The sequence below is a fragment of the Podarcis muralis genome, chromosome W (genome assembly GCF_964188315.1).
Source record: "Podarcis muralis chromosome W, rPodMur119.hap1.1, whole genome shotgun sequence".
Taxonomy (NCBI): domain Eukaryota; kingdom Metazoa; phylum Chordata; class Lepidosauria; order Squamata; family Lacertidae; genus Podarcis; species Podarcis muralis.
In genome coordinates, this window is record NC_135674.1 from 7,338,020 (window position 1) to 7,361,535 (window position 23,516).

A 23,516-nucleotide genomic window follows, 5' to 3' on the forward strand; every position below is an offset into this window, starting at 1 on the left:
TCCTTGGCCATTGCCCATGCTGGCTGGGGTGTTCCGAGTTTCCCCAACATCTGGAGGGCCACACGTTCCCCACTCCTGGTTTAAAGAGGAGGCAAAGGGGGCTAAGTCCTAAAAAACCAGCTGTGTGAACAGAGCACTTGACTCCTTTAAAGAAATTAGAACATTGGGTTTGGATAGAGCTGGGAGAGAAAGTGTACGTGGAGGCTGACCCTTTCAACTTCCTCACACCCTGTTTTACACAACTGGAATCACAGCAGCTTTAGCTGAGGGGTGAGTGGAATGGGAATTCCAGTCAGGAAAATGCAAGTCGCTTAAATGATGCACCTTCAAAAAACACAATGCAGGCTCTCAAATTAAAACTGTCCTTCAAGATGCCTTCGTGTTCAACAGTTTAGGTGATGGACAACAGTATCAGAGCCAAAATCCATCTCCCTTCCTTGCTAATCTTGGTTTACTGGCAGGCCCGTACTGGGACTAAGAGCCCAGCACTCTCTTCCCCCAACCAACAGCAGCTTGCTTTGTCCTGGGAGGGATATGGCAAGAAACTGTTTTCAAAAGTCAACTGTTATTGTACAGGTAAGCATCAAGTGGAAGTTGTAAACGGCCTTCTTTAGTCTGCACAACTCACTGCCAAAAATGGGTGGAAGAGGCAGCCATTATGGCATATAGATAACACCCGTTTTCCCCTCAGAGCAGAAGTGCTTCTATGATGGGGTTGCTTTCCCCCCACCCCCACCCCCCGCCCTATCCACCAGGCTTCAGAAGTAAGAGGCCGGACCCAAAAGACGAGGCAGGAGACTGAGGCTCTGATGCAGGTTTTTCTGTACATAAGTGTTTATGACACCAAAGTGTTGCTTAAAACAAATCAGAAGCAGCAGCAGCAGCAGCAGCAGCAGCAGCAGCAGCAGCTGCAGCACATGCCCCAAAGCCTTGGTGGAAGAGAGAGATGGTGGCGGAGAGAAGGGAACGCTGTTTGCTTTTTCCAAGGAAGGGGGCCAGAAGAGGCAGCCTGCTTGGAAAACTGATTTTGGAGCTGTGCAAGGAAATGCAGCTCCCCGAGTGGGAAGGGGGGGGGGACACAACACAAAAGAACAAAAATGTCACCACCCAAAACAACCTCCCCAGAGCAGGGGAAGAGCCAAAATAATAAGAGATTGTCCAGTCCTTGTTAGCACCTGTACAATAAAACTGTACCACACACCCCCACACCCTGCCCCCTACCCTCCAAATGATCTCTCTCTCTCTCTTTCTCTGCTGCCCCCACCCCGTTGAAGACCGTACTGCCTTGCCAGCCAAACTGATTGAACCAGGATGAAATTATAAAGAGGGAGTGGGGTGTGTGCAAATAAAATAGCCGAGACCACCAGGTGCCTTTGGCTGTGTAATCATTCTGTTTCGAAAAGTGGCTGGCTGGACATCAGAAACAAAATAATATGATAAAAAAGGGCAGGGAGGGAAATGCACCCAACCAGGGGTGCCAACTTGAATAAAGTACTGGGGGGGGGGGCCAGGTGTCGCATCGCTTAGCTGATCACAAGACGTGATGACCGCACACCATTTGAATGGTTATGCTCCTCAACTTGGGGGGGGGCGGCCCCTCAAACAATTTATTGTGGAAACTGAAGGTTGGCTCCTACTCACCCAACAGAAGCTGGGTGTCTCTAAAACAGAGGGGGGAGAAGAAACAATAGCCTCCCTCTCGCTATTTCATGGAGGACAGGAGAAAGGAAGGCCCAGCTTAGTCACTCAGGGGAATCCCAGAGGCGATGGTGGCTGCAGGAAGTTGTCCCCTGTCTCTCCACTCCCCCCCCCCCCCCGAATCACAGTGATACAGACTTAGCAAGAACAAAAAAGAAAAAGAACACCACAAATTAAATACTAATTTAAATAAATACTCTCGGAGAGCTTGGGGGTGGGGAAAGAGACACAGTTCCATGGAGAGGCTTCCAAGCCACCGTGGCCCTGCAGCAGGTGAACGAGTGCAGAGTCCAGGGCACAGGGGACGGCAGCTTCCTACCCTCAGGGTTGGTGGGAAGGTAGGAGGGCAGGCGGTGAGCACCCATTGCAGTTCGTCAGGGAGGACCAGGCAGACAGAAGCCCTGCCCGCGAGAAGGCCACCTTCTCTCCTTGATCCAGATTATTGCCTTGCAGTGCAGTCTGACGCCGACAGAGGGGAATGCCCAGGCCCCCATCAGCTGCTCCAGGCCTCCAACATCACCTCCGAGCCCAGCAGCTGAGCCAGCTCCAGCTCATGGCGCACCAGCTCCACCGTCTCTGCAGCACCCAGAGCCAAGGGGCGCGCCATGTGCTCCTGGATTTCTTTTGGGGCCAGCACCTGGCTCAACGACACCTGGCGCTGGAACTCCACCTTGGGCAGGGTGGTCACCTCAAAGTATGGGAAACGGGCCTGGAAGATGCGGGACGAGAGCTTCAGCTGCTTCAGCATGTCCGAGAAGAGGAACCAGTTGCAGGGCCTGGGCAAAGGGGAGAAGCGTGGTGGTCAGTAGGGACATGCTCTCTGTGCCCATCCCTCCCCTGTTCTCCATTTCACTCTCCCCCTCCCACCCCCACAGTCAAAGTTCTAAAAGCTGAAATGCAAGGGTTGAAACCTACCCATAAGCGACACCATCCCATCTTGATGGAAGCCCATTTTCCCCATATGTTGCTAGATCACAACTGCCATTATTCTTCCCACTGGCCAAACTGGCTGGGGCCAACAGGAGTTGGAGCTCAATGACATCTAGGGGGCCACATGTTCCCCATCCCTAATGTACTCAGAGCAACTGCCCTATCTTCTAGTGCCGTGTTTCCCCAAACATGGGTATCCAGCTGTTTTGGGGCTATGATTCCCATCCTCCCTGACCACTGGTCCTGCTAGCTTAAAAAGTGCTCGTGCTGCAACTCCACACATCCTCTCTCCCCAGCCGTTAGCACCCACCTCACATCACCCACGGCTACAACTGCCTGGTGCAAGTAAGTGAAAAGGATGGTAGTGCTTTGTTTTTGAACACCATGCTTCTAACCCTCATGGGTGCCCATTATGCTTGAATACACTGCAGCCTGTCCCTACTGACATCTCAGCAGTTGGCTGGGCAGAGGAGGGGGGAGGCAGGACTTGGGTCAGGTAGTGGGTAGCTTGTCTCTGTGCTGTGCGGCCCTCCCCCATCCCTCCCCCAGCTTCTGCCTAATAAAAAACAGAACCAGTGACGCAAAAGCACAAGACATTCTGAGATCTGCTTCCTTTGCATCCTTTATCTGGGTCACAGCATTGTAACGACTGCAGCACCAGCAGTTTGGAATGGTGCTTTTGCAGATGCAGGATCTTGGCCACGACCCTGCCTGCCTTCACCCCATCCTTTTGGAACCATGGAGCTCCCACCACTTCCATGCTTAATATGCAGAATAGGCATCATATACCCCCCCCCAAGCCTGTTATTTTGTCATGGTTTGCCAGTCTCTCATTTGTCACAGCAGGCTCTCTGAATGCCCCTCCCCTCCTTGAGAAGCTGGCAAAACCTTGCTGTGCCTGTGTGAGCTGGAGAAGGAAAGGGAAAGCTGACTTGCAAGCAAATGCATGTCTCCTCATCCTTTCTCCAAGGCTCTCAAAAGCTGTTGTCTGCAACAGACCCGTCCTTCCTTCCCTCCTGCTCACCACCTTCCAATGACACTGGCCTTCGGACTTCAGGGCTCCTCTTTCTCCCAGGGAGTAGTGGGGTGGTACAATTTGGCCCGTTCTCAAAAACTCCCCAAGCTCTCCCAACAAGGAGATGCCGCCATTACTCACCCCTGGGAGACAGACACTTCCAGGTTGTAGCAGGGGAGCAACGGCTTGTTGGAGAACTCAAACATGAGGTGGCCCGAGTCCTGCTCATCGTCCTCCTGATCAGAGCTCCCGGGAGGGTTGAGCAGAAGGTCACAGCCAGTTTTCTCTTTCCCCTCTGAAACAAGGGATACGGGAAATGGAGAGGGAAGTGAGGGAGGGGAAATGCCACGGGCTCAAAGAACTCTGCACGCACAAGCTTGCTCCCTAGCCTTCCCTGTGCCCAGTTCACTTGCTGGACAGCCATCACCATAGCAACCCAACCATGGGCTGCAAAAGAAGCCCAACATGTAGATGCCTGGAGGAACACCTGGCAGAAGCCGATAGAAATTTAGAGACCACTATGGGGCTGTGTTATGCTGCAATGCTACAGGAGTGCAGACGGCTCAGGCTGGGTGAGGAATGTAGCTCTGCAAGAATGACATCTCCTGTTTTGAAAAACCCCATGCATCTAGCCTTTTTAGGTGCAGAGAAGCATCTGGCAGTGCAAGTAAGCTGGGTCTCCTGATGTTTCAGAAGTTGGAATGTAAGATTTCCAGGGGTTGGGGTGCATAGCTCATCAGCCCCTCCCAGGATCAGCAAAGGTAGAATAAATGACAGACACACAAAAAACCCCAAACAGTGGAATAAATTGTGCATAATAAGGGAACTTATGCACAGTGCTCAATCCTTGTCCTTTAGAGCTACCTTCTCCAATGTGGTGCCCTCCAGTTGTTTTTAGACTACAACTCCCATTACTCATGACTGTCAGCAGTGCTGGCTGGGGTTGATGGGAACTGGGACCATGCAGCATCTAGAAGGCACCAGGTATGGGGAGGCTACTTTTGGCAGGCACAAAATTCAACTCTTCTGGACTGCATGGATGCAAAAATGCTGGGTTCCTCTTTCCCACATTTAAACAGAGAGTACAAACAGTCTTAGATACATACTGCCTCTCATTTCCCCACTCTCTCCACTCTCAGGATGGGAGAGACCAACTTCCTGAGGCACAGGAGCAGCAGGCTCTTTTCTCCCACAGAGAATGGCTGGAATTCTGGCACAAGGTATGCCAAAAGTCACCCATCTCTTGCTGCCTACTGCTTGCCCAGAGCTGCCATTAGGGCAAGGACAGGGAACCTGTGGCCCTCCAGATGTTGTTGGACTCCCAACTCCCATCAGTCCAAGCAAACGGTTAGGGATGACAGAAGCGGAAGTCAAACAGCACCTGGAAGGCCACAGGTTCCCTGTCCTTGCCTAGGCTGAAGAAGGGAAGGCATCAGCAAAGGATCAAAGAATGGAGGAAACTGTTAGGATATAGTTCCGTTCCACCTTAAATGGTCAGGCATGATTGTTGTGTATCACATGCCTGTTTCGTTCCAGCTCTCTCTCTTTTTTTTTTTTTTAAAAAAAAATTTTATTAACCGACCAATCAAATCAAATCACATAAATTCCAAATTACAAAGCCAAATTTTAAATTTTTGTTGGGGGTACCCATATTTCAAGTTCTGAAGGGGATCCAATCATCTTCTTGCTGCTGCTTTCAAGTCCACAAATCTGTCCAAATAATGTTCACAGTTCTATCCAATCCTTTCTTGTTGTTTCTTGTTGTTTTCCACATCTCTTCTTGTTGTTTTCATATATTTTTCCTTTCTCTTTGTGACCTCTGATGGTCTCCACAAGCGGGTTAAGACAATTTGTAATCCTGTGTAGGTTTTTTCCGTTCATCCAAGAGCCATATCAGACGGCTTCCGTATATCATCGCTTCCATAAATAAAAACGCTCTTACCGTCGTTAATCTTCACTGGTCTGTCGCTCTCTTCTCAGTCCTTTGAGGAGGTTCACTAGGAATCCAGTATGAAAACAAGTCCATTCCTCCTCCCAGTCGTAAATCTTTCGACAAAACCAGCCAACATGGCGACTCTGTTTTTTATTGCTGCGTCATTCCAAAAGCTCTTGTTCTTTTCTCAATCTCCGTAAAGCAAACTTTTGGTTAGAATTCATTTCCACACAGTTCTTAATCATCCTGCTTGGATCAGTTAAGCAACGGTTCTATCTTGAGGAGGGGTTATTGGTTAATCACATAGAAGAAAATAAAAAGAGTCCCCCCCCCATCCAGTCCCGCTGCCGACATTCCAAGCCTTTGATGTATTCTTCATGATATATTCCTGTTGATCCAACCCGTTGCTCTTCTTTCGCAGAGGTCCCTTCAATTAGCAGTCTTCACTCCTGTTCTTCACTTGAAATATGTGCATTTGCTTCTTTCTAATTGTTTATTTTCAATTTGCTGCAGCTAGTGCGCGATCAGAGACAGCGTCCAGGAGAGCCGGAGTCCACACAAGGGCATTCTGCCTAGTGCCCTCACCCCCTTCTTTCGAATCCGGGGGTGATTTATGGGCACAGCAGGCAAGGGCACTGTTCCCCATTCCCTTGGGGCAACAAGGGAGGCTGCATACTCCCATAACAGCCTCTTAATTACCTCGTGTGGGCCGGAGAGATGTCATTGTCGGCCATCTTCCAATGCGCCCCTAGTGGCCCCCCCGTTTCATTCCAGCTCTCGCTGGGAACTTCTGTTTTGTATATAGCTTTTGTTCTGGCTGTTTTCCTGGACACGGAGGCAAGCAGTCATGTTTTTCCTTTGTTCTGATCTACGTTGAATAAAGCTGTAAATATGCTCTTCTGTCTGCATCTTCCGTTGTGGAGACTCTGCTGAAAGGGTGTGCACGGGCCTCGGAATGTCTCTGAGGCTCGTGTCGTTAATTGACTGATGCTGTTCCTGTTGGAAAACATGCCCCCTCGGGAGAGGCTGGCCCCTCTCCGCGGCTCCCGGGGCTTGTCTCCGGTGACCTACTCCGGCTGGTATCACGGCAGTCCAGAGAGGTCTTGATAGGTGACATCCCCCAGCGTGGAAGATGCACACCCCCTTCTCCCCTTGCATACCAGCAGGAGAAAGAAGATAGTCAGAAAGTCTATTACATTTCTACGGTTTATTTCTGACTTTACATCTGTACAAAAACATGTCCGTTCAGTTCAGTCTCCTCCAAGCAGCTGACTAAGACTTCCTTCATACATGCAACAGGAAGGTCTCATATTACACACAGAACACATCCCTGTGAACTGCCTGGTACATTCTTTCCCAGGACTAGCCACATCATGTGATGTAAACATCGAGCTGCTTGTTTGCAGCTGCGTTGTACTCATATCCCAACATACTCCCCCATATGATTCAACGTTAGCTGCGAACAAAGCTTGATCCAGAGAAGAAAACAAACAGTTGTTATACACGTAACAATCCCCTGTTGTTTCAGTTCCACCTTTGGAACTACCTGCCACTGGTTTCACCAGTGTAACTCTCTGGTTGTCTGTTTTCCAAGGAATGAGTGCTTCTACATTACCTTGGCTAGGGAAGGTAGTGTTACGTTTTGCAACTCCCAGTTGTGTCTTTGTCTTTGACTTAGACATACCTTTAACCTGGCTTGAGTTGTCAACAATAGTAACACATGCAACAGCTGAGTTAGCAAACTCTTGAGAATACCTCTTGGGTGGTATGCCCTTTGTCATTCTCTCAGACCTGCGTATGAGGTGCAGATCTTCCTTGCTGACTGGTTCTTCCTCTGGACTTTTTGGAGAACTACTCCCAACAGTAAACAGTGGTTCAGTCAATTCTAGTTCAGCCTTAACCTGTGAAGGACTAGACATTGTGTGTGAACCCCTCTCAATGACTGTGTCAGCAGAACTCTCTGAGCTCTCTCTGTCACTCTCAGTATCAGAGTACTCATCTGCATTGTCATCAGTGGGAAATGTGTGGAGAACCTCTCTCTCCTGTCTCGGAGTGCTCTCTAGATATTTTGTGAGAATCACCTGACCAGATTCAGACAAAATTACTCTGTAGAGACCCTTTTCATAACCCACAAAAATGCCTTTGGCATTTCTGACCCCTTGTGGAGTTTCTGTATGGACGTGAACCTTAAAATGTGTTGCAGAAGGTTTCCTGTGGAAGAGCTTCTCAAAACGAGAACTTTCCATACCTTTTGAAACTTTTCTCACCCAAGTGTGACAAAAAGAGGATAAAGATTCAGCCCAGAACTCATGTGGCAAATGTGAACTCAGCAATTGTGCTCTCATGCCATTTTGCAACTCTTTGTTCACCTTTACATACACTCTTGTTCCATGAAGCTTCAGATACAGCAATCTCTATCCCTCGTTTCTCCAGGAAATCCTGAAAATCCTGTGAAAGAAAAATTGGCTTTTCATCTGTGAAAAGATAATCAATATTAGCATCATAAACAGTCTTAACCTTATCACAAAACTCTTTAAACCTTGCTAAGGTTTCTTTTGGTGATTGCAATACATATATCCATACATATTGAGAATAGTGATCAACAAACACAAGATAGTATTTAGCATTGCCTCTAGATGGTGCTAGAGGACCAATTACATCAGCATACACTCGCTGAAAAACACTGTTAATCTTTGTTGCCTTTCTTCCCGTGGCTTCTTTCGATACAACTGCAAGAGAAAGCATTTTAGATTCACATGCAGTGCACATTTTGTAATCATTCTCATCAAAAATCAATAGATACAGTCCATCTTTCTCTCTGGCAGAAAGATACAGCTCTCCGTCTTTAAAGATTTTGCAACTCTGCTTATCATAGGACAACATCAGCCCTTTCTTTGTCATCTGAGAAACACTCAACAAATTGAACTTTAAGTCCGGAACATAATAAACAGTACTTATAGTCAAGTTCAGACTCTCCAGATAAACAGTTCCAATTCCGGTAGCTTCCATCTCCTGACCGTTGGCTTGAATCACAGTGAAGCGTTGCTTCTCAAACGTAGAAAACAATTCTCGGCGTGACGTGAGGTGCTCGGCCGCTCCAGCATCGATAATAAACGTGTTTTCTACCGATGATGTGGCTTTTGGCGACATCAAAACCTTTGCTGGTCTTGCCTGCGACTTGGCACGACCCTTGCCTGAAGCCTCAGGCTTTGCAGAGCCCCCTTTGGCTCCTTTCTGTTGACGTGGCCTTTTACAGTTCCTCTGAATATGCCCAGGCTGGCCACAATTGTAAGAACGAACAACGTTCAAAGCTACAGCCTGCTCCTCTGTAGCAATAACAGTGGGGGTGCTTGAACTCCGAGCTTCACTCCCCCCATCAGCAACAGCTATTGCAGCAAGTCGGTCTCCCTCATTCAGAACCACGGAACAAATTCTCTCCACCGTAAAATCCGCGGCAGGGAGAGAACCAAGTTGACTTGCAACGGTTTTGTAAGTCTGGTTCAAGCTGTTAATAATCATAAAACAGAATATTTCTTCCTGAAGAGGAAAATTTCTTTGCGCCATCTGCTGGTGTAGAAATTTCATCTCTGTCAAATGCCCTTGCACATCGCCATCAGGCTTCAGTCTCATGTTTGTGAGTTTCTCAAAATGCAGCAGCGCAGTGCCAGCGGCATCTCTTTGATGAATTCGCGGTAACGTTTGCCAAATCTTGCGCGTGAATTCCAAATCCGCAATATGCACAAGTTGATGGTCAGAAACACATAAGATGATAGCCGACCTGGCCTTCACATTCTGTTCATTCCAAGCTCTTGTGGGAGCTGCTGGGATAGGATTTTCAATCACCCCAAATACTCTCTGTCTCTGAAGTAGGGCTTTCATTTTCAAAGACCATGAGGAATAATTGTCATTAGTTAGGGGAGGTGGATAAGACAAACCCACCCCTTGCTTGGCATCCATCTTGATTCCAAGTGTCAACTCTCAGCTACAAGCGTAAAAATCCAACAGTCTGTCAGCTGGCTCCCGGGGCTTGTCTCCAGTGACCTACTCCGGCTGGTATCACGGCAGTCCAGAGAGGTCTTGATAGGCGACATCCCCCAGCGTGGAAGATGCACACCCCCTTCTCCCCTTGCATACCAGCAGGGGAAAGAAGATAGTCAGAAAGTCTATTACATTTCTAGGGTTTATTTCTGACTTTACATCTGTACAAAAACATGTCCGTTCAGTTCAGTCTCCTCCAAGCAATTGACTAAGACTTCCTTCATACATGCAACAGGAAGGTCTCATATTACACACAGAACAAATCCCTGTGAACTGCCTGGTACATTCTTTCCCAGGACTAGCCACATCATGTGATGTAAACATCGAGCTGCTTGTTTGCAGCTGCGTTGTACTCATATCCCAACAGTTCCACGGGAGACCGGTGATCGTCTGGAGACGACGTGTAGGCTGCCTGATGCCTCTGTCTCCCTGGCAGTATCCCAACAACAGGTTATGGGCCCAGATTCACGGTGCTTACAGGAAAGTAAGACTGCTGAAGACTGCGAGAGGTATGTGGAGAAAAGCGAGACTTTTCTGTGCTGCAACAGAGTCTTTGAAGTCCGAGCCAACTAATTAGGCTGGCAGAGAGAGCAAGCAGGCCTCGTAATTTACAACCTGCCAAAGATAAGGAGCTTTTGAAGGGAATAAGGCTCATGGCTGAAGTAAAGAGCTGAAATGGAGCTTTTACAAGCCTAAGATGGGGTTCCGTGCCTAAAGCTTAATGGCCACAACTATCAGACCTGGGCAAGGTATTGCGAGGGCCAGATGAAACAGTTTGGAGTGTGGCACACTGTTTCTGAAGCCCCTCCAGTTCCTCTGACAGATAGATGGAGGGCCGATGATTCAAGGGCCATAGACGTGATCGTTTTGTCCGTCTCTCTGGAGGAAATTGTAACACTGGCTGGCAATGTGACTGCACGTAAGATGTGAAATGCTTTGACAGTAGCCCATCTGACAGCGTCTCCAGCACAGAGTTTGACTGCCTCGGAGGTGCTGGCTGTTTCCCAGATTGAGAGTGATTGCAGGGATGCCGAGGGCACCGATTGCAAGCTGCAGGGGGAGCTGACTGTAACGTCATCCCAGACAGCATTCTAGCCTCCAGGGGGAGCCAAGGAGTTGGCAGTTGAGAGAGCTCTGTTTCCTGTGAGAACCAAGGTCGCCTTTGCAGAGGCCAGAAGGCGAGATGTAAACAGAGACAAAAGCCTGCAGATGGCCAGGAGCAGGGGGGCAAGCAGCAGCCCAGGCCGGTGGAAAACAAGGTTTTGTTTGCTGGCACTGCTGCTCCAAAGGCCAAAGCCAGATTTGTTGTCGATTCTGTAGCCACAAGGCACATTACGAAAAATCAACGCTTGTTTATCTCCTTCACGCCTCAAGATGGAGAGATCCAACAGGCTGATGGAAAGACGTTGAGAGTTGCAGGAGTCGGGACAGTGAAACTGGCAAGTCTGCACACAACCATTAGCGAAGTACTTTTTGTTCCAGATTCTGCAGACAATTTGCTCAGCGTCCCACAGCTGACTGGGCGAGGCTTTGAGATTTCCTTCAAGAAGAGTGTCTGTGTCATCAGGAAGGGCAAAGAGGACATTTTGCATGCGAAGTTTATAGATGGCTTGTTCTTGATAACTTATGATGACAATGCTGTTGATGTGTCTAGTGTTGAATCTTGTTGTGTTGCACAAACTAACAAAGTTCTTCACGCAGGATGTATTCATGAGGCGCACCGAAAATTTGGTCACATGTCTTGGCAGGCACTGGCCAAGATGCCTGGAATGGTTCAGGGTTTGAACATCAAGCCCTGTAAGTTTCACATGAAATGTGTGTCTTGTGCAGAGAACAAGGTGAAGGTTGCTCCGAAAGGCAAGGTGTCTAGGAGACAGGCTTCCAAACCATATCAGCTAGTCCACGCAGACCTGGTTGGTCCACTTGCACCCTCTTTGGGTGGAGCAAGATACTTCATGGTTTTAATTGATTCTTTTCCCAGGTACATTCATGTGTTTATGCTCCAGCAGATGTCAGAAGCGTTTCCTAAGTTCAAGGCATTCTGTGCTTGGTTGGAGAATGCTCACAATAAACGCATTGGCTGTTTATTTTCTGATTGAGGTGGTGAATTCACTTCTCTCTTTTTTTAAAATATTTATTACTTTTCAAACAATTTCAACACAACACTAAAAGAAAAAGAAAAAAAGAACAATACAAATGCAATACAAAAACGCTACATACAAAACAAAACAAAAACAAACAAAAACAATTTAAAAACACCTCAAACATTTTCAATATCCTATCTTTCATTCGCTTACAGTGGTGCCCCGCAAGACGAAATTAATTCGTTCCGCAATTTTTGTCGTCTAGCGAATTTTTCGTCTTGCGAAGCACGAAATCCCATAGGAATGCATTGAAAATCAATTAATGCGTTCCTATGGTCAAAAAAAGTCCAAACAAAGCCAAATTTGGTACAACAACAGTTTATTAACTGCTCTTTAAAGTCACACATACTGTAAAGAGCAGTTCAAAAATTGAAGGGAAAATAAATTAACTTTATAAACAAAACATGTCTTTGTTTTTAGACAAAGAAAACAAAGTCGCGAGACGTTTTCGTCTTGCGAAGCAAGCCCATAGGGGAAATTCGTCTTGCGAGGCAAATCGAAAACGGAAAAACCTTTCGTCTAGCGAGTTTTTTGTCTTGCGAGGCATTCGTCTTGCGAGGTACCACTGTATTTCCAACGACCTCCTCACACCTCCCTTTTTTTATTCCACTTCTATTAATTGTTTCAGCAATTCCTTTCCATCTTCCTCTGTTTTCTATCCTATAATTATTGTAATGGTTCTAGGGGTTGCTCGTGCGTAAGTTGCTGCCACTCCTGGCTAGGTTGCCTGGTTGAACCCTCTCTGTCTGGACAGCCTCAAGTTTCGTGGCTGTCTCAGTCGCTGGCAGATTCCGTCAGTGGGCGTCTCTTGAACCTTTCCCAGCATAAAAGCTGTTTGATGCCAAGTCTCCTCCTACTCTCCCTGCGCGGAAGTCTCCTGCGCAGGGAGGGTGTGGGCAGCGGAGTACCCGTACTCTCTCCGCTGGTCTCCGGTGAGGAGTCCTGGAGCCTCCCCTCCGATTCCCCCATCTGCCCCCCTTCTCCACTGGTGTTACGCTGATTTTCTTCCCCCGTAGATGGGCTGCCTCTCTCCCTACTAGGACCCTCTTCCGGCATCCATCTGGAGCCCTCCCTCCGCCTCTAGCTCCGATGGCAGTTCCCTGACATCCACCTCCCCCCCAGGACTCCCTCCACCCTGGCCCGACCTTCTGATCCAACCTCGTCCCTTTCCTCGGCCGACGATGCGGGGAATCCCCTGAAGGAGCTGTCACCATCCTCTGAGGATTCAAAACCCGCTTCCCACCCGCTCCGATATCTTCTTGCGGGGTGGGCCTCCCAGTCCGATTCTTCCCTCTCTGACACTTCCCCTCCCTCCTCTTCGGAGTCAGGAAAACCCACAAAGTCCTCTTCGTCGTCTGTGGTTCCCAATTCTTCCTCCCAGAATCTCGCTAGTGGTTTTGGCTTATCTGGGAACAGGCTGTGGAATTCTTCCACTAGATACTCGTCATTGATCGCCTCAGTGGGTACCCACGTGTTTTCTGACTCGGGTTCTCCCTCCCAAGCCACCAAGTACTCCACCTGGCGCCCTCGCCACCTCGAATCGAGTATTTCCGTGGCTTGGTTGTGGTGTTCCCTCTCCTCTACCCGCGGGTGGGTGGTGACTCCTCCCTCCCTCCCCGAAAATTCCCTCCCCTCCCGGTACGGTGAGAGTAGGGACCTATGGAACACCGGATGTATCTTCATGCTGTCAGGCAACTTGAGCTTGAATGCCACAGGGTTCACCTGCTGTGTTACCTCGAAAGGCCCCAGCCGCCTTGGCTGCAACTTCTTGCACCCTCCCTTTAGGGCTAACCCTTGGGTTGACAACCACACTCGGTCTCCCACCCGTATGGCCTCCCCCTCCCGACGGTGCTTGTCTGCCTGCCTCTTGTAAACTTCCTTGGCCCGCTCTAAGTTCATCTTGAGTTGCTGGTGCAAGGCCTCCATTTCTTCCACAAACTGCTGTGCCGCAGGTACACTCCATCCTTCCTCCCCCCTCCCCGGGAAGGCCCTGGGGTGACACCCATAATTGGCCATGCACGGGCTCATTCCCGTGGATACATGTTCAGCGTTATTGTACACAAATTCCGCCAGCGGTAGTTTCTCTACCCAATCGTTCTGTCTCTCGCTGACGTAGCAGCGTAGGTATTGCTGGAGTATACTGTTCGCTCTTTCTGCTTGCCCGTTGGTTTCCAGGTGTCGCGCCGTCGAGAAGCCCACCTCGACCTGCAGCAAGCTCATGAGCTTCCTCCAGAACCGGGAAGTAAATTGTTTCCCGCGATCTGAGATGACTCTCGAAGGAGCCCCATGCAGCCTGAAGATGTGCTCCACAAACAACCTGGCTGTCTCTTCTGCCGTCACCGCATGTGAGCAAGCTATGAAATGGCACATCTTCGTCAGTAGATCGACTACTACCATGACTGCTGTCTTCCCCCTTGACTTGGGCAAATCTGTCATAAAATCAATGGACACCACCTCCCAGGGTCTTCCCGGTGTGGGTAAGGGTTCCAGTAACCCTGCGGGGGCAGCCCTCTCCCCCTTTGCCCTTTGGCAGTGGTCGCACCCCTGTACATATTCCCGTACATCTTCCCTCACCCTTGGCCACCAAAACTGCCTGGTGACGAGCAGCATGGTTTTGTGCTGTCCAAAGTGCCCCGCTGTTGGGTTGTTGTGGAGTTGTATGAGTACCTTCCCCCTCAAGGTACATACAGCGCCCCCTTATAGTACAGCAGCCCTTCCTTTTCCTCAAACCCTCCATGGTTTTCCCTTCCGTCTCGGAGCTCCCTGATTTTAGTTTGGGCGAACACGTCGTTTCTAGTGAGCCCGCCCAGCTCTCGTTTCCCAACCAATGCTCCCACACACACCCATCGGTCCTCGGGGATCACGTGCCGTATCTCCGGTGGTCCCTCTCCTTCCATGTACTCTGGCTTCCGGGAGAGCGCATCTGCTCTTACGTTTTCCTCTCCCGGCATGTATCGGATCTTGAAGGAAAACTTGGAGAATTCCTGTGCCCATCGAATCTGTCTCTGGTTGAGTACTCGCGCGGTCCTCCAGTATTCCAAGTTCTTGTGATCAGTACAAACCTGGATCTTGTGCTGCGCCCCTATTAACAGATGTCTCCATCGGCGAAACACCGCATAGATCGCAAGCAGTTCGCGGTCATACACCGTATAGTTTTGCTCCGACTTGCTCAGCTTCCTCGAGAAGAAGGCACACGGCCTCCAGCCCTGCTTGGCCCCTGGCTGCAAAAGTACCGCCCCAATGGCTCGGTCGGACGCGTAGGTCTCCAGCCTCATGGGCTTCCCCAGATCAACGTGCAGGAGCTGCTCTCCCGAAGCAAACGCCTCCTTCAGTCTTTCAAAGGATTGCTGGGCACAGGCTTTCTGGGAAATGATCTATAATGAACTGAAAAAGGTATTTAAATATACCTTTCTTAAGAAACCAGAGGCCTTCCTTCTGGGCATTGTCGGCCAATTGGTGTTAAAGAAGGACAGAACTTTTTTTATGTATGCAACAACAGCAGCAAGAATACTCATCGCAAAGTACTGGAAGACACATTGGCCGTAATAAATATTATCTATCTATCTATCTGGAAGACACAAGATTTACCCACCCTGGAAGAATGGCAGATGCAAGTGATAGACTACATGGAATTGGCAGAAATGACTGGCAGAATCCGAGACCTGGGAGAAGAGTTAGTAGAAGAGGATTGGAAGAAGTTCAAAGACTACCTGCAAAAACATTGCAAAATGTTTGAATGCTAAAATGATGAAATTTTGGAGGGGAAAAAGGCACCTGAATCGTGGAAAGAAGCTTTTATTTCACTTATACCAAAAACTGAGACTGAAAAGAACCAGGTTAAAAACTACTGCCCTATATCACTACTTAATGTGGATTATAAAATTTTTGCAGACATTTTGGCAAAAAGACTGAAGAGAGTGTTGGTAGGAGAGCTTCATAAGGACCAAGCTGGCTTTCTTCCAGGGAGACATATGTCAGACAATGTGAGAAATATAATAGATATCCTGGAATTGTTAGAAGTCAACATTAATAGGAAGGCAGTTTTAATTTTTGTGGACGCGGAGAAAGCCTTCGATAATATCTGTTGGAGCTTTATGAAGAAGAATCTCCAAGGGATGGGGGTAGGCCAAGGTTTTGAAAATGGTATAGGTGCAATATATTCTGAACAAAAAGCAAAGTTAATTGTAAATAATGTGGTTACGGAAGAAATATCCATAGAAAAAGGAACACGACAGGGATGCCCAATATCCTCTTTACTCTTTATATCAGTCTTGGAGGTTTTGCTAAATATGATTAGAGGGGACCAGCTGGTTGAGGGAGTTCAGGTCGGAGCCAAACATTACAAATTGAGGGCATTCACAGATGATTTGGTACTGACATTGCAACAGCCAGATACTAGTACTAAAAGAGTTTTAGAACTAATTGAGATATTTGGTCAGGTAGCAGGATTTAAATTGAACAAACAGAAAACTAAAGTTTTGGGGGGAAATCTAACAAATGTTGAAAAAGAGAGGTTTCAGAGTGAAACAGGTTTAGTGACAGCAAAGAAAGTGAAGTACCTGGGGGTAAACTTAACATCTAAGAATGTAAACTTATTTAAAGACAATTATGATAAATGCTGGACAGAAGTAAAGAAAGATTTAGAAATATGGTCAAGATTGAGACTTTCCTTGTTAGGCCGAATTGCTGTCATCAAGATGAATGTATTGCCTAGAATGTTGTTTTTGTTTCAGACGTTACAGATTGTGGACAAGATAGACTGTTTCAAGAAGTGGCAGAAAGACATATCTAAATTTGTCTGGCAGGGCAAAAAGCCCAGAATAAAATTTAAGATTTTAACTGATGCAAAAGACAGCTTTCTGCTGGTTGAAAGACTGGCTGCTTCTTGAGAACACAGACATCTTGGATTTGGAAGGGTTTGATAACAGATTTGGTTGGCATGCATATATATGGTATGACAAGGTAAAATTGCACAAAGGCTTCAAAAACCATATTGTTAGGAAAGCATTATATAATGTTTGGATGCGGTATAAAGATTTATTGGAAAGTAAAACTCCCAGGTGGTTGTCACCAATGGAAGCCAAGGAGGTGAAAAAACTTAATATGGGGTCTAAATGGCCAAAATATTGTGAAATTTTAGAACAAGATGGTGAAAAAGTTAAACTACAGAGCTACGAGAAATTAAAGCTCAAAGTGCGAGACTGGCTTCATTACCTTCAGATAAACGAGGTATTTAAACAGGACAGGAAAATAGGCTTCCAGATGGAGAGGTCAAAACTAGAAACAGAATTGTTAGAACCCAATACTAAGAATCTGTCAAGAATGTATAACTTGCTGTTGAAGTGGAATACTCAGGATGAAACGGTGAAATCAGCTATGATTAAATGGGCACAAGATATTGGTCATGACATTATGTTTGCTGACTGGGAACAGTTATGGACCACCGGTGTTAAATTTACGGCATGTAATGCCTTAAGAGAAAATATTATGAAAATGATTTACAGGTGGTACATGACCCCAGTCAAGCTAGCAAAAATTTATCACTTGCCAAATAAGAAATGTTGGAAATGTAATGAGACTGAAGGTACCTTCTACCACCTTTGGTGGACCTGCCCGAAGATAAAAGCCTTTTGGGAAATGATCTATAATGAAATTAAGAAAGTTCTTAAAAGGACTTTTCCTAAGAAACCAGAGGCTTTTCTCTTGGGTATGGTGGGCCAATTGGTGTCAAGAAAGGATAGGACGTTCTTTATGTATGCTACTACAGCAGCAAGGATCCTTTTAGCAAAGTATTGGAAGACACAAGAACTACCCACGCTGGAAGAATGGCAGACGAAGGTGATTGACTATATGGGACTGGCGGAGATGACTGGCAGAATCCGTGACCAGGGGAAGGAGACAGTGGAAGAAGACTGGAAGAGATTTAAGATATATCTTAAAAATTGTTGTAAAATTGAGGAATGTTAAGATGTCAGGGGAATGGGACAAAGAATTGCAGCTGTAATTAATAAGTTAAGGAAGAAATTAAAAGAATTGATTTGAATAATTAGTTAATTGGAGGAATTGCTGAAGAAATTTAAAACAAGGATGCAGAAAAGGGGAGGTATGGGGAAGTCCAGGAAATAAGGTCTAAGAAAATGGGAGTATGAAATTATACATGTTTATATGTTTGTTTGTTTGTGTATGGTGTATTGTTTGTTGTTATTTTGTGTGTGGAAAACCAATAAAAATTTATTTTTTTAAAAAAATGAATGCTAAAATGATGCACAGGCTGTAAAGACAATATGGCATCAGTGACATAGTTGAAAGGAATATGTAAAAAATGTTTTAAAAGAATAAGGGTGAAAAAAAATTGAATAATATTATGTCAAATTTAAACCAAATGATACAAAGGGATTAAGTTATTATGAATAGGTAAAAATGGACTTAAAAGGAAAGGAAAAATTGGAGACATAATTAGGTTGAAAAGTATAATATAGAATAAGATTTGAAAGATGGTAAGGTACTGCTGAATATGAGTGTGTAAAAGGGAACACAGAAAAGGGAGGTGTGAGGAAGTCAGGAAAGAAGGTTATAAAAATAATAAGTAAAAAATTGGATTTCCATGTTTGTTTGTTTTATGTTTTTCTTCTATTTACCTTTTTTATGTTTTCTGTTGTATCTTTCTGTTTTTGTTTGATTGTGACAATGTTTTTCTTTTTCTGGTTGATTGTAAAACTTGTTTTATTATTTAAAATTTCAATAAATATCTTTTAAAAAACAACAACAACAAAGGATTGCTGGGCACTTTCCGTCCAGACGAACGTCTTCTTGCTACTGAGACAATCTGTGATGGGCGCTGTCAAGTGGGCGAAGTTCTTAATGAACTTCCTGTAGAAGTTGCTGAACCCTAGGAACCTCTGCACGTCCTTCTGGGTCTTGGGTGCCTTCCATTCCAACACTGCCTGCACCTTGCTTGGGTCCATAGCTAGGCCCTTGTCTGACAACTTGTACCCCAGAAACTCGACCTCTCTGCCGTGAAATTGGCATTTTTCCAGCTTGACCCACAACTGGTGCTTCTGCAGTCTCTTTAGCACTTCCCTGACGTCTCTGACATGTTGCTTCTCATTGTCCGAATAGATTAAGACATCGTCCAAAAAGGCTACACAGTTCTTGTACAGCAGGGGCCCCAACACATGGTGCATGAATGCTTGAAAGCAGGCGGAGCCTGATTGTAATCCAAATGGCATGACTAAGTACTCAAACGCCCCCAGGGGGGTGAACATGGTGGTTTTCCACTCGTCCCCCTCCCTTATCCTAATCAAATTGTACGCTCCCCTGAGGTCCAGCTTGGTAAAAAATTTCCCCTGCCTCACCTGTGTTAAAATGTCGTCAATCCTGGGCATTGGGTAGGTCACTGGCTCTGATACCAAATTTAACGCCCTGTAATCTATGACCAATCTAGGCTGATTAGTCTCCTTTTTGTCCACAAAGAACACAGGACTGCCCCCCACCGCCTTTGATTCCCTTATGAAACCCCTCTTCAGGTTCTTGTCAATAAACTGCCGCAACTCCTGCATCTCCCGGTCAGACATGGCATACAGCTTACCCACCGGTAGCTGAGCCCCTGGGAGTAGGTTGATTTGGCAGTCAAAGGGCCTATGGGGGGGGGTAGTTTATCCGCCTCCTTCTTGCTGAAGACTTCCTCCAGGTCAGCATATTGTGGTGGCACCTCCCCTTTTGTTTCCACCGCCAGCCCAGCCACCCTGGCCACTGTCATTCTTGGGGTCCCCCCCCCCAGACAGTGTTCCAAGCAGTAAGCTGACCCAAAGGTGACTGACCGCTGATGCCATGACACTACTGGATCATGCAGTGCCAACCAGCTCATTCCCAGTATTATTGGGGGTCCTGCCAGTGTGGCCACGTGAAAGGCAATGGTCTCCGTGTGCCTGGAAACCCTCATTCGCATTGGCGGGGTTTGGTGTGTCACTTCCCCTCCCAGAAGTTCCCTGCCATCGATGGTGGTCACTTGCAATGGAAAATCCAGGTGCAGCAGGTGGAGTTGGTGCTCCAGAGCAAAGTCCCTGCTGAAGTAATTGCAGGAGCTGCCTAAATCCAGCAGCCCCTCAACTTTGACTGGGTGCCCATTCGGGAGTTCTAGCACCACTTCTATGGCTATAGCTGCCCTGGGGGGGGGGGGCAGGCTGGGGCACTTCTATTGGTTGCTGGCCTGGCTGCTGGCCCCGCTGGTTGGCAGCCAGGCGTTGTCGTTTCCCTGCTCCTGCCCTTCTTCCCCCTTCTCCTCACAGCCAGCAGCCCCCACCATCCCTTGCCAGGCTTTTCTTTGAGGGCAGACCCTGGCAAAATGCCCTGGCCGTTGGCAGAGGAAACACTTATTGGTAGTTTTCCAATCCTTCCCCTCCCTCTGGCGACCTTCACTGGAGTTCGAAACCTCTCGCGCGCGTGCGCCATCTATTTCCATTGGCTCAGCCGCCTGGGAACGCTGTTTCGGTATTTCAGGAATGCGGTAGTCAAGGCAACGTTCCCCTCTCCCCTCGCATTTCTCCTGAGCCCGCGCTTCCTGCCGCACTCCAATCGCAAGTACAGCCTTGGTCAGCTGATCCATCGACTGTGGGCGGGGCGCGTGGGATAGCTCGTCCTTCACAGTTGGGGACAACCCCTCTTCAAACAACATTTGAATCGGTTCAGAGTCCAGATCCCACCCGAGCCGGTGGACCAACATTGCAAAGCGCGACCAGTAGTCTCTAACTGATTGGCTCCCCTGCTTGCACCCCATCAGTTGTCGCCGAGTCACACTTTGCTCCACTTCACTTGAATACATCGCATTCATCGCCTGGAAGAATTTCTTAAGGTCCTTCAAAGCATCATTCTGCGTCGCCATTAGGGGCCTGATCCATTCCCTTGCCCCCCCCCTCCAGATGCCCCACAACGTAGGCCACCCGTTCCCCATCGTTTGCAAAGTCATCATGCTGCAGTTCCAAAGCGTACTCTATTTCTGTTCGGAACGCATTGTAGTCCTGGGGTTTCCCCCCAAACTTGTGTACCAGCCCCGGTACTTTCCTTGCGATGGGGGTGGGTCTGACCTGTGCATCCTGAGTCCGTCTTTCGTCCAGCCGCGCCGTCAGGAGAGCTACATGCTGTTCCAAATCTCGGTTTCTCTCTACCAGACCTTGCACTCCAGCCGCTTGCTCCTCCTCTCCGGTTCTCATGGTTTGGCTCATTGTGCTGCCACTCGAGTTGCGCACAAGCAACGTAGGTGACTGACGGATTGCTGTAATGGTTCTAGGGGTTGCTCGTGCGTAAGTTGCTGCCACTCCTGGCTAGGTTGCCTGGTTGAACCCTCTCTGTCTGGACAGCCTCAAGTTTCGTGGCTGTCTCAGTCGCTGGCAGAATCCGTCAGTGGGCATCTCTTGAACCTTTTCCAGCATAAAAGCTGTTTGACGCCAAGTCTCCTCCTACTCTCCCTGCGCAGGGAGGGTGTGGGCAGCGGAGTACCCGTACTCTCTCCGCTGGTCTCCGGTGAGGAGTCCTGGAGCCTCCCCTCCGATTCCCCCATCTGCCCCCCGCATCCATCTCCGGCATCCATCTGGAGCCCTCCCTCCACCTCTAGCTCCGATGGCAGTTCCCTGACAATTATCTTAACACATTCTTGCCTTATTTTTTCCTTTAATTTTCTATTAATCTATTTATACTTAATTCCTTGTAACATTTCTACTAAAGCCATATAACTTCATTCCAACATTCTTCTAACTTTCATTAATTTTACCATATTTCTATAAATAGTCTTTAAACTTTTTCCAGTCTTCTTCCCCCGACTCTTCTCCCTGGTCCCGGGTCTTGCCAGTCATTTCCGCCAATTCCATATAGTCCATCAACTTCATCTGCCATTATCCAACACTTCAGTGCTTTCAAGAAGCAACCATTCTCTCAGCCAGCAAAAAGCAGATGGTTCACAACAAAGTTTAGGGGTCTGGCAGGGCAGGTCCACCTCCTTCTTTGGCATCTGTCAATATCTTAAATTTTACTTGTGGCTTCCTGCCCTGCCAAACAAATCTAGAGATGTCCCTCTGCCACCTCCTGAAACAATCCATCCCATCCAAAGCTTGCAATGTTTGAAACAAAAACAACATCCCCGACAACACAGCCACCCTCATCCCCACCACAGCAACTCGGCCCAACAATAACAACTTCAGATTTGACCATATTTCCAAATCCCCCTTCTCTTCAATCCAACGTCCTTCACAGTTGTCCTTGAATAAATTCACATTTCTGGCGGTCATACTAACCCCCAAATACCTCTCTTTCTCAACCGATGTTAGTCCTGTCTCCTCCTGAAACTCTGTCAAGCTTTCCTTTTCCTCAGGTAGGGCTCTGATCCTCAAATTCATCTGTTTCTCTTTAAGTTCAATCATAACAAATGTCAGCTTATGTTCGTCAAGTTGTCCTTGTATGGATGGGGCTCTCTCTCTCTCTAGTTGAATTGCTTTAAATTCAGCAGCAAGGGTTTTCTCCTTGACTTCATCCGCAGTTTGCCGTATCAGAGTAGATTCCTGTATCAATTTCTGGATGGTTTCTGTATTGGTATTCAACTTTTGTCCCAGATTATTTAAGCTTTCTACCATTAAGTCTATTTTAATATTTGCAGCATCCACTTTCACATTCATCACGTCTGTTTTCTTGTGAAGCTGTTCCAGCGAAACATTTATTTTCCCTAATGCGACCGCTAAGGCCTCTTCTGTTGACATTCCGTCTATTTTTTCCTTTCCACTTGCCATAACACTTAAGAGACTCAAGGTCAATCCCAGAGTCTCACACTTCTTTATCTTGCAGCTGGAAATTCCCCTAGCCCAGCTCCTATAGAGCAACCAATTTCAAAAGCTTCCACTAGGGGAAACAGTTTCTATTTGTATTAGTCAGTACTGTCCTCTTTTAAACAATGTTCCAATAATCCAAAGTTAGTTTGAGTTTTCAGTTACTTTTACTCCTCTTTAAAAGCAGCCGGAGACAGTAGAAACAATGTATTCTCTTATTTAGCTACCTGTCAATGAACGTTCTAAACGCTGTCAATGAACATTCCAAAAGACATCGATCCTGCTAGCAGCCCGTTTCCAGGGTCTGAGCGGCGGTATTTTAACTCTCTTGACTCTCTCCTACAGGCATATTCAGTCCACCACTTCCCCCCCTCTTCTCCTGCCTCCAAAGGGAGGCAGTTCTTTGCCGATGGAGATTTAGTCTTTTTACAAAAGGGTTTCCAAGACTTCAGCTTGCAGGCTCATTGCTTTAATTTATTTACAAAAGGGGAGGCAGACTTCCTGTTTTGAACCTCCCCATTTCGATGCCAAATTAAACGTTTAAAAATCCAATTCTCCCACTTCAGCTCTACTCACGGGTAATTACTTTAGAGTCCAATTGTCCACAGGAAAAAGTCAGTGCTCTCCGGCAACAGCTATGCGGCTTCGCTCCGTAGAAGAAGCAGACGATTCGAAGCACCGTGCCGCTCACCCCACGTCGCTCCGGATCCCCGAAACCGGGTTTCCCCGCGAGTAGGGGAGGCGCAAAAGGTGCCCGCCGAATCCCACGTTCACAGGCTTCTCCCACCTGTGATTTTTACGGGTCTCCGCCTGGTGAATTCGCTTTCCTGACTGACAAGGGAATCCAGCATAGCCTCTCAAGTCCTAGATCTCCATGGGAGAATGGACTTTGTGAGCAAGCAAGCCAGACTTTGCTGCAAGGCCTAAAAACCTTACTGCATGATGCC

At 47.4% G+C, this 23,516-nt stretch overlaps 1 protein-coding gene across 2 annotated transcripts in view; it reads right to left on the minus strand.

Annotated features, from left to right (window-relative positions):
• Positions 1 to 805: 805 nt before the first annotated feature.
• Positions 806 to 23,516, minus strand: part of LOC144326469 (BCL-6 corepressor-like protein 1) — a 94,741-nt gene continuing 72,030 nt past the window's right edge. Inside the window, exons 12-13 of one of the 2 annotated variants that reach the window (XM_077923018.1) lie at positions 3,785 to 3,938; positions 806 to 2,474 (exon numbers count right to left, since the gene is read on the minus strand). In XM_077923018.1, coding sequence (XP_077779144.1) covers positions 2,192 to 2,474; positions 3,785 to 3,938 — 437 coding nt within the window. In that variant the 3' untranslated portion in view covers positions 806 to 2,191. Of the gene's footprint in view, positions 2,475 to 3,784; positions 3,939 to 7,945; positions 8,025 to 23,516 lie in introns of those variants that run through there. The other variant, XR_013391510.1, reaches the window with a different exon arrangement.